This window comes from Anneissia japonica, unplaced genomic scaffold, assembly GCF_011630105.1.
Source record: "Anneissia japonica isolate Jap-2015-1 unplaced genomic scaffold, ASM1163010v1 scaffold287718_len389476_cov179, whole genome shotgun sequence".
Classification (NCBI taxonomy): domain Eukaryota; kingdom Metazoa; phylum Echinodermata; class Crinoidea; order Comatulida; family Comatulidae; genus Anneissia; species Anneissia japonica.
Window position 1 is genome coordinate 183,193 of NW_022702098.1, and position 12,553 is coordinate 195,745.

Consider the following 12,553-nt stretch of genomic DNA (forward strand, 5'->3'; position numbering starts at 1 on the left):
GAACACTGTATTTACTTTTCTTTGATGATTTATGTATATAATTTAAAAGTGTTAACGGCTATATTGATTTATATATATATATATATATATATATATATATATTTAAGGTCTTGGGATTTGATGTCAAAATTATGAAATATAAAGGCTGCTGGCACCTTCACCTCTGATGATCAGTTCTAACAATTTTTAACAAAAATGTGATACAATAATGACAAAATGATTATTATTATTATTATTATTATTATTATTATTATTGTTAAATTTTATCAAATTTGATCTTCATGAATATATATATATATATATATATATATATATATATATACATATACCATTTTGATATATAATTACATATTCTAACTGGATTCTAGACCTAGGCCTATGTATATATCGTGTCTGTACTTAACATATTTCAATCTTTGTCAATCTAAAGTCGAATGTACAGTAGGCCTATGTCCTGGTCCCTGACCCTTTTAGGTTCATCACTTGGATAGGCTCATCTTCATAAAACTGCTATGAATGGATATCTTGTTTGAAGCAAGAAACCAAGTTGTCTTTATCCAGTACCGCTCGTTTATTTTATTCGGGTTGGAAACTTTTAACATAACTTTCACCACTATATATTTCCATTATATTGTCATAAAAAATATCTGCCATAATTTTTGGGAAGAATTTGCATATTTCTGCAGAGGTCAACGACCTTTGACCTATAGATACAACAATTTCTGCACACGTTTTAAAATTGAATGGTTGGAAAATCTACAGACTACATGTTAATACCACCAACATGCAAATCTATCCAATAAATCATGAGTTATTAACCTAAATGTTAACCCCTACCCGAAACATCGTCATTGATTACACAAGTAATCAAAAATGACAGTAATACATTTAATTAATTTATAAATTTTTCTTGTTAATATCATTTTCTTTATTCTATATGCTTATTATTAATAGAAAACACTAATTGGTATCAAATCTACTCACAACTCTAAACGTTTGTAAGTAAATTTGAAATAAATATACAACTTTTCTGTGCTGGTCAATGACCTTTTTATCTCTGGTTGCGTCAATTTTTACCTGTTTCAATTCTTTTTTAATTTGAATGACCGGCCAATCGATAGGCTAAATGTTGATACCAACATCATACAAATCCATTGAGTAAATCAAGAGTTATGAGCATTTAATGTTATCCCCTATCCCAAAAACTGTTAGTTGTTGATTACAAATTCTAAGAATATAAGAAAATGACAGTAGTACATTTAATTTATTTATACATTTTCCTTGTTAATATCGTTGTTGTATATTCCATATGCTTATTTACAATAGAAAATATTAATTGGTATTAAATCCACTCACAACTATAGATTTGTAAACGTTTGTGAGTGAATTAGGAATAAATTAACAACTTTTCCATGGAGGTCAATGACCTTTTGACCTCTAGATATGTTTAAAAATGTTTTGAATTTGAATGACTGACCAATATATAGGCTAAATGTTGATATAAACATCATACAAATCCATTGACTAAATCAAGAGTTATGATCATAAACGTTACTCCTACCCCAAAAACTGTTGTTGATTACAAATTTCTCGGATCATAAACATTGACAATAGAACATAGGGCCTAATGCATTTTAATTTTTTCTTGTTTTGTTCAATTTTTGTATTCCATATGTTATTAACTACAAGAAAAACACAATTTGTATCAAATACATCCAAAATTAGACATATGACACTGAAGTTTAATGATCATTTTTTCATAAAATTGTTATGAAAAAATTGGCATTTTAGAAAAAGGTCGATGACCTTTTGACCTCCAGTGACGTTAATAATTGTCGGATTAATTTTTTTTAAACTGCATATGATTAAGAAACATATATGCTACACATTGCTACCAAAATAACATTGGTGGAAATTTTATTTATGCCAAAGTTATTGGCATAAATACTCCTCCACCCCCCCCCCCCCCCTAGATGTGTATAAGAGACAGGAAATATACACATAATGACAAATACAGTAATAAAACCTCTATAACTTAAAAACACATGATACTTCAACATATAAAATAACATCAGAAAGTGTAATTATTTTTATTATTACTAATTGTGTTTCTATAGCGCATAATAATGAATCGCATAATGAGGTATCAACCATTGTTTTTCATAAAATAAATATTATACAATTAAAAGGGTTTATTTGTGTGGCGAGTCGAATTGCCGAGCGGTTAACAGGGGCGCCGCAACCTACAGTCATAATATCGACGCTGGTTCGAACCCCATGTTCGCCTATGGTTCTGGTGGTAGAACAAGTCTTCTCGGATAAGGACTATAAACCGTAAAGGCCTAAGGTGGATTCCATTTTAATATTGAAGTAGGTTTACCCATGATAGAACTGTCCATTTAAAAGGCATACTGTACTTCGATTTTATACTTGCAGAACACAACTTCATGAAAAGATTCGATCCAAGGATGAGCAAGGAATAAAGGAGTTAGTAAAGAGTCATCCTGAATGGATGGCCTTTAAAGATGAAGTGGTAAGACTTATGTATCTATGTATGTTTGAATATGTATGTATATATATATATATATATGTATATATATATATGCGTGTATATATATATATATTATTATATGTATATATAAAGTCGTTTGTATAAAAATTACTCACATATGAGAGCTCAACAATTGAAAAACATCGTGTTTTATAACAGTATAAAGACTGTCTCTTATACACATCTAGATGTGTATAAGAGACAGTCCCTACATTTTTCCTGTTAACATCAATTTTTTTTTGTTCTATATGCGCGTAGGAACAAAATGATACCACAGAAGATTAACTGTGGGGGGGGGGGGGCACGGTGACCCCCTTCCCCAACCCTCCAGCCCATGGCCTAACAAGTGTTGTCTGAATTACTGGTAACAGATTTTGTTTGGCCTTTGTAGGAGGATGGCGGTCCTTCGTCAGTGCTTGAGAAGTAACTGCTCATGATACGTGGGAAGCCATATGGCCATGCTAGCATATAGGCGTTTGCAAGTTTGTATGATTTTGGGGACACGTGGGTGAGGACATGGCCTCCGCCACCGTGGCCTCGCTGGTTATCGTGGAAGCTCGCACTGAAAGAACTTCCATCTGAGCCAACCCCAGAGTCTACGGAATACAAAAATATTACACCAATAGATTATTGAAATGGTTAGTTATTATTAATTTTTACAATTGTTTACTAATTACTTCAGATAGAACGGAAAAATAACTGGCAATGACAGGTCACTAGGTAAGTGGGACCGTCACCGTTGAATCTAAGCAACGTTTACCTAATGACAATAAGAATTTACTACTGTTTAGAGTCTGCAGAAATATAATTACAGTGGCTACATTACATAATATATGCCATTTATACTCTTGTGTGCAAAGAGACTAAGGAACACGTCAATGGACAACGAGCGAATTCAAACCAGTGGCTGCGCTAGAATTTCTTCGACGATAAGGCAACATTACGGATGGGCAGAGCGAGAGAAGCTTGGATCTCAGGGGAATGGCAATGCTTCGCTGAGGGGTTTAGAGCTAGCATTCCCTTAAATATGCAGAATGTTTGGTAGGCGGCCTGTGGTAGTTATTCACGCCTATTTCCCATTGACGGCGACATGGGAGGAGGAAAGGAGGAGGAGGAGCTTTCCTGTATTCTGAGAGTTCTTTGATGATCTCTGTAAGTATAGACATATGAAGATTATGACGACATAGTGGCAAGATTTAAAAGTATGGAAATAATGTAATTATATAAAATACTTCCATTGAATCCAGTAAATTGAATATAGTTGGGAACCTATGATTTGGGCTTGGACGTGGGAAAATTTTGAAAGCAAAATTAGCGTAATGAAACTCCTAATTGATATTCAGTAAATTAGTAGTATCACCAAGCGTCACAGAATGCATCAAGCATCATTGTGCCTTTAGCGTCTTTGAAAAATTCACGGGCTATGATGATGACGACGATGATGACTGCTACGATCACACAGTGTCAGCGATTGTAATCTGCCGTAGCATTAAAATGGTAAATGTACAACTCCGTAAAGCTAAGATTCAATAAAATCGCTACAAACCTTCGCGTACAGCTGATTGGTTTATCGAATCAGCGTGCCTTTCTGATCACCTTGGAGACTTTTACGTATTGTAACGGTTGCAACAATATTAAAGAAAAGTTGTTTGATTTTAATTTTAATATGCAGTTCTTTGGCAAAAAGTATCTGGATCTATATTCCAGTCAGTCAGGCATATTTCTTTTTGGTCGTCTGAGAGATTACTTTATTGTTTGTCCCACATTTTTTTGTTAAACGAGCATGGTTTTTAACTTTGTAATTGAATATATTTTCGTCTGTGATGAAAATAATTTTTCCTACAGATACGCTATCGTATATTTATTATCTAAATATATCGAAAAGTTATTGGGTTGTTAACATTTAGCCTATATATTGAATTCAATAATTTACTATCAAGTCATAATTAAAATTTCATCTTCTAGTTATCATTATTTAAACATTAACGGTTGTATTGTTATGCCTTTGGGCATAGAGACTCTCTTTAATTTCATGTTATCATCGTAATTGATATAGCAAAGAAGACTAAATCTTATGCTGTGAGAGTTCCCGTTCTAACTTGGTCTTTCTAGTATTATTAATTTAATTTATATGTGTAAATGTATATGCAAAATAAATGAGCACACTATAATTATTAACACAACGATTTCCATAAACATGGGGTTCACTGATAATTTTAGCATAAGACGGTATGTGTTTATTGAACAAATATAATAATATAATCAAGTATGTCTCTATCAATCTTTTCGTAAGAGCGTATTTAGTTCTATATTTTTCGAGAGAATTTTCATTATGACGATGATGATTATGATGATGATAATGAGGATTAAGGGTGACAATGGGCTAAAATATATTTTTCCATTCTGTTATTGGTGGGTCCCCGTTGTTGGGGTTTTCACAATATTCTGTCCATCGGTTCGTTATTAATTTAACATTTATACAAATGCCCGACGTCAGTGGAGCAACGAAGCCCCAGTACTACCCCGGGGACTAAGGGCGCATTGGATCCCATACGACGTTTTTTTTTTTTTTTTTTTTTTTTTTTTATTTTTTTTTTTTTTTTTTTTTTTTTTAATTTTAAAAGTCACGGTGTATTTAGACGTTTTTTTCACATTCTGCTCAGTATGGTATCGATGATCACGGAAACATGCAGAATAATACTTCCGGTCCCCTTATAATAGATCGAGGCCATTAAGCCTGTTTTCTACTATCAAAATTTAGTCGCGCGAATCTAAAGTTTCGGTTCTCTTCTTGAGCTTTGATTGGTTGCCCGTTTTTATGACAGTTCACAGTTGTGAATGCGCAAAAGCTCGAACCGACCCTTTTGATTCTTGCGAACAAATTCGCTTGGTGGAAAACAGGCGTTATTTTAGCCAGTGAGACCTTTGTTACGTCATTGATTCGATGTTGTCATTGGCCCCATACTTTTTTTGCCAACCTTTTCGCTTATTATTCTTAAATTTTTTTTAAAATAATTTTTATGTCCGCCTGTATGTGAAAGCCTGCATCTGTCATGATCTCCTCCGCTATGTATTGTTTATCAATGGTTATACCTACAGGGTTTATCTTACCAGCTAATGTAATCAGTGTTTGTGTTACCCTTGACTATCGCTCAACTCATTTAGGCATACTTATGTTATTAATAGACCTATTATTAAAATTATTATTAATCAACTGTTCCTATTAGCCCTATATGGTCGAACATCACTGTCGAATCCAGGGGCCAGTGACAATCGAGAATGTATGGTCCGAAAGTAGTGGCAGAACCTATGTTTAATATATATATATATATATATATATATATATATATATATATATATACATAATAATTATGATGATGTTAATTTTCTGAAAATTGAATTTGTCTATGTAGTACTGTTAAATGTATTTATTTTAATGTTTCTATATTATTATTCTGTAATTTTAGTACCAGTATTCTCATTTTGGGTCCAAAGTGGAAACAAATTTATTTTTGTACTCTTGAATATTTTTACTATTGATTACTTTCAGAATGAATGAATAAAGTTAAAAACTGGACAAACAAATATAAGTTTTATAATAAAGAAAGATATTTTGTGATTCGTAATAGGCCAAAAAGCGATGTGGACAAACACGTACATACATGTATATATAAAATGTGAAAATAAAGTGGAAACAAATTTCTTTTTGTACTCTTGGATATTTTTACTATTGATTACTCTCAGAATGAATGAATGAAGTTAAAAAAAACCAAATATATACGTACATACACACAAACAAACACACATATATATATTAAGTATATATATATATATATATATATATATATTTATATAATTTCTTTAAACATTGAAGAAGTCCTGATAAGTACTGGAGAAAAAAAATATAAGTTTTATAATAAAGAAATATATTTTATGATTCGTAATACGCCAAAAAACGATGTGGACAAAAACGTACATACATGTATATATAAAATGTGAGAAGACAATATCTCTGAGTGTGGACATAATATAAATCAATATAGTTTATTAAATCACAAATACCGTATATCAAACACGACCTTCAATATCGAACAAAAACTCAGACATTTTAAAGAAGGCGGACAGCAAAATTCAGTTCAGATGCTGAGTAACACGAGTGCATACTCAAATGGATTACAATAGAACATAAAGACTTAGTGGAGAGCTAATAAAGCTACTGAATATTATTCTCACCCCATGATTAGTTTTGTATCACACAATGGCAATCAGATGTGGAATATTAACAAAGATACCATTAAATTAATACATTTGTCAATAATCTTGATTGATTTTATTTCAAATGCATCTACTTTTTGCAATATTTGTTTGTATTCATCAATTATAATAGTGATTATTTAATACGGTAATAATAATAATAATAATAATAATTGCCTAAAAGTTTGGAGAATGTATGATGTTCTCGAATGCGGCCGACACCGCAACGTGAACGTAAGTGTGCGTGCGTGGTCGTTTTTTGCTCAAAATCTCCCGGAAGCTCGTATCAAGCGGGCTACGCAAACTATTATAATTTAGGGGTTCTAAAGGCTTGTTTGAACGATTTTATTCATTACAAAAAATATATATATTTTTTTTTTCTTTTTCTGCCCGACGGGGTGAGGCCATGACCCTGCCACACTGGCGCAACGTCCTGCTGGTTAACAGTTAATTGGAATTGATGTTGAATAACAGGTATGAGGATATAAAAATTATGATATTTTTTATGATGTTGGTACCGAGGGTGATGGTGGTACTTAGGGTCATGGTGGTAATTATGTTCTATAAAATAGACTACAAAATGTTGAATTGCCTTGGTTAAATATGCTCGAATTTTAGAAATTTTGTAAAGTAAACACAAAGATGGCAGAATGTCATTACGCTAATTGGGCATACAATATTTTCCAGCAACATAATGATGTCTGACAATATCTGAAAAACTATGTCTTTGTAACAAAAGGACAGTTTAAAGAAGTTACTGAATCCGGCTCGAGTTTGAAGATAAATTGAAAAATTACTAGAAACGCAGCTACAAATTGTAGACACAATTGCAATAAGCTGCTTCTCTTGTCCTATCCAGTACTTAAAAAGATACATTGCTATGATGTACCTTTCCACAGCAATGAAGTGACAAGATTTAGCGTCGAGGCAGAGGGAAAGAACAATAACGAAGTACCGGATTTACAGTAAATGTAGTCGCTTTTTTCACCTTCAACTCGGTACACAAAAAAGAAAAATAAATATAAGCAATTTGCTATCATATCGATCAAAGACTTGAAAACACAAAGATAAGTAAGAAGAATCTTGCCACTGATGAACACGATAATCACCGTCAAGTAAGCGAAAATGCTTGTCGTTGTTTTTTTTTTTCTGTTGGGATAACCCACTTTGTTTTCCATTATCTCTTTTTTTAAATAATTTTCTGTTTCATATTTATCTATATTCCCTTAAGTGAATAAATATGAAACTCATTGAGTATCCTCATATTTACAAAAGTTACATTTTTCATTTTTTTGCACAAATCTTTAAGCAGATTTCAATCATGATACAAGTTATGAATATCATCTATTTGCAATTACATTTTTTGTTTCTTTTTTCTTTTTTTGGTTTTTGTTTGTTTTGTTTTTTAACATAAAATCTACCCATAAAGTACCGACGTTTAATTTGTACTAACTTTTATGGAAATACTCCATCATGAATTATATACGTCATATTTGGTATTATTTACAATTTTTTTTAAATTTCTGCTTAAATAAAATTACGCCCCATGTGTTCATGCTTCCAAATGATTGTCGTTGCTAGTATCAATTTCTTCACTAGTTGCAGAAGAGGAATCGTTGTTGTTGTTACAGGTCCACATTTTCAATGTGAAGTTTATATGATTACATTAGCACAAAGACTTGTATATCGATCTTGTGCTTAAATAATAACATAAATAAATGTAACATGTCCAATTGTCCAAAAATTCATAATTAGGAGAGTTCAAAAAGGTAAGGCTCAATGTTGGAAGGACTAAGTCTTTAATAATATACAAAAGGGAAGATTCTTTATACTTATTGTAATGCATTCGTATTAAATTTTTTTTCGAACAATTCAAGAATATTATTCCTGTTATATGATATATTGATCGTAAATGGGAACAGCGCCATTACCCAATGCTTGGTTAAAACAGATTTGTTGCTTTAAAGTGAGTTTTATGACAATAATATTGAAAAAAAAAGAAAAAACGAAAACCTTTAACCTAGTATATTATACTAGTTTTCTTTTTTGTCTGATTTAGGCTTACCATTTTTTAAACAGAAAAGCTAAAAAAGACCATGCGTAATAATGACATCACTGCACTGCATTGTTGATATTACAACATATATGTGTATAACATGTGAGTCAATACGAAAATAAATGACAGATATATATATTATTTAATTGAAAAACATTTTTTAATTAAATAATAATATATTTTATTTTTGTACTTGACTCACATGTTATACTTATTTAGAACATACGTGCAGCTCATCATTATTTTGATGTCAACTCTACTATATATATATATATATATAATTGTTGAATAAATATACTGTAATATAAATCATCAAAGGTACATATAAAACACTGTATATGTACCTTTGATGATTTATATTACAGTATAGTTATTCAACAGTGTTAACGGCTAACTCCCTTCAATATCATATTATATACGACAGTATTTCTAGCCGAATTGCCAGATTTATCTGGCCGAACGCCCTCTTGAGGCGTAGCATTGTGTAATACAATGTTCCCGACGGTTATTTGGACCTGTTCAACCATGAAGCCTTTGTGGTATAATGGTTATGACGCTCGCCTTGTCAGCGAGAGGTCGCAGGTTCGAATCCCGTCGGAGGCATTTTATTACATAATGACTTTTATAGGACTTTATTCGTTGAAAAGCTACAGGGTAGCCTACGATGTTCCATTATGTCCTTATTAAAACACTGTATATGTACCTTTGATGATTTATATTACAGTATATATACCTCTCATTTACATACAAGATTACTATTCCAATATGGAAGGTCTCCCTGCATTGTTGATATTACAATAATTTGAATATAATTTCAATTGAAATTGAATAAATTATAATATTGACCCCTAATTAAAGGAATTTGTGTGACGAAAACTGCCGCTGCCGTCAAATGTTGTCTTACTGTGCGGTCATTATTATATATAATGACCGCACAGTCAATATTATATGTTCCATTATGTCCTTATTAAAACACTGTATATGTACCTTTAATGATTTATATTACAGTATATATACCTCTCATTTACATACAAGATTACTATTCCAATATGGAAGGTCTCCCTGCATTGTTGCTATTACAATAATTTGAATATAATTTCAATTGAAATTGAATAAATTATAATATTGACCTCTAATTAAAGGAATTTGTGTGACGAAAACTGCCGCTGCCGTCAAATGTTGTCTTACTGTGCGGTCATTTTTTCTATGTTGTTTTATGTACAAGTTTTCTTTCCATTCCTAGCCTTTGATTGAGTATATTCCATACGTATATTTTTTTTATGTCATAAATTGCATGTGAACACAATTTTGGACTCACATTTATAATTAATATGCCTACTAGACATTATTATATACATATTGTTTTATGCTTAGGCCCTACTTATATATTTTTATTTTATGTACACGCATTATGATAAATTTACTAAATGTAAAGTATTATGAAATGTCAAATAATAATAATTAGATGTTATTAATGATACCGTAAAACTCATAATAATAACCGTGTGTTATTATTCTGTGATTGTCTTTTAGTGTGGGGTATTAATAGGGTATAGGTTACCATTGTCTGATCTGAGGGAGCCAGTGGAACCTTGGGCAAAAAGAAAAAAAAAGAAAAATTCTACCTTTTTTTACCAAAACCTACCTTTTAGGGACCCGTAAGCTGAAAGATTTTTTACTACTATAGGAAAATTAGAAGTCGGGAAGCTAATTTTTCGCCATCTACGAATCAAAATTTTCCAGGGGAGGACCCCTGACTGCCTTTCTTCTTGGGGTTTATCGTCAATTCATGATTTTTTTTCCTGTATGTATACCGGTACACACATAATAGGCCTATTTACTGTAATAAGAATGAGAAAGATATATTTGGCCGATTTAAAGAGGAGAAAACCTTAAATTTCGAAGAACTTAAAAGTCATTAAAAGACACTTCAGAAGTCGGAAAAGCTCATTTTCCTGCCATCTAGAAGTTAAAATTTTCCCGGGGATGAACTCTCGGACCCTTTGTCTTTGGGGCTCATCGATTCATGGAAAAAATAATACGTATGCAACTTGTTTATGTATGTACACACATAATAGGCCAGTTTAATAAAATTGAGACAGTTTAAATACCTATTCCTTTTTCAAGAAGGGAAAACGTTGAAGTAAGAACAATTCAAGGTTTCCCCTCTTGTAACGGAATAGTAGTTAAAAGACACATCAGAAGTCGGGAAAGCTCATTTTCCGCCATCAAGGAATGACAGTTTTCCAATTTCCTGTTTGCGGCCTATCGATTCATGAAAAAAAGAATACGTATGCAACTACTCAATTATGTTTTATGTATGTAGGCCTATACACACATAATAGGTTCATTTTTTACTTTAATAATAATGAGAAATTTTCCCTGACCGTTTTAAAGAGAGGGGAAAACCCTGAAATTTGAAGAACATAAAAGTCATTAAAAGACACCGCCGAAGTCGGGAAAGCCCATTTCCTGCCATCTAATAATCAAAATTTTCTTGGGGAAGACCATCTGGACCTGCCTCCTTTTTGGAATTAAGGAATAAATCGTGTTTAAGCGATAAAAATGTTGATTTGAATATCATTTTCCTAATAGTTTTGGTGACTCTAATAGAAACCTCATGGGTTATTATTAGAGTAGGCTATTATGATTAACTTATTGGGTGGGTTTTTTTTTTTATCTCATAGATGCATTGTTTGCTGTTATTTTCTACACAGGTTATAATAGTAGATTATGACTATAGCTTTCAAAGAAACTTCAACGTAGTCGTGATCTTATATATGCTCTCGATGGTGGCTCTATTTGGTGACTTTTACCTTAAACGACTCACAATTGCTGTGAATTTATTCAGATACAGACTTTATATAAGTGGCACTCAGCAGCGTTGGCGTTGACCATAACAAGAAAATTAACAAAGTCAAAGAGATAAGCCTACCACAGAAATAATATAGTACTGTAAATAGCAAACATATATAAATCTAAATAGCACACATAAAAAAACATCTGGATAGCGCATTTAAATCAAAATGTGTTAACATTTAATAACGAACACTATCATTTCATGAAGTACCAGCATATATGATTCAAAATTTGATCGTCATCAATATGACTCGATATTGATTATATTAAACACAAATACCGTTTAAGTCAATATTAAAATGACTATTTTAATATGCCCAGCTCTTCGTGGTTCACACGCAAAACTAAAAACTGATTACTTTTTTAATAATTCTGATCCCAGCCCTTATGTTTCAACAAGATTAACTCCCACGCCCAACACACAGGTGAGACTCTCATCTGTACATAAAATACCAGGGAACAGTGAATTCACTGTTTCCTGAACATACTTAGTGAATAAAGAGATATCCAGATCGGATTCTTAAAACAGTATCAAACTCTGGTCCTATTGGTTTACTAGGTCATGAAAAATGCCAGCTTTCCACTTCCTCAGCCTCAAAACAGATTTTATTTTATGGTGTACCGGTACCCTTACAGTTATAGAATTAATCCGACACCTATAGGACTTTTTCCAAATATCAAAATCATCAAAGGTGTGATTATGGCATAATCCATTTGGTTCTATTATCAAGGATTTCAGTTCAAGAAGATTACCAGTTTCTTTATTAAGGAAATATGAAAAGATTACTCTTCGTTTGAACAAAGCCGAATTGGATTTTAATTTTTTACATACA

General features: G+C 32.0%; 1 protein-coding gene across 1 annotated transcript in view; it reads right to left on the reverse strand.

Moving 5' to 3' along the window:
* LOC117103778 (alpha-amylase-like) overlaps positions 1 to 3,568 on the reverse strand; it is a 10,425-nt gene extending 6,857 nt beyond the window's left edge. The window contains exons 1-2 of the mRNA XM_033244397.1: positions 3,496 to 3,568; positions 2,914 to 3,147 (exon numbers count right to left, since the gene is read on the reverse strand). Coding sequence (XP_033100288.1) covers positions 2,914 to 3,147; positions 3,496 to 3,568 — 307 coding nt within the window. The remainder of the gene's footprint in view (positions 1 to 2,913; positions 3,148 to 3,495) is intronic.
* Positions 3,569 to 12,553: the final 8,985 nt, after the last annotated feature.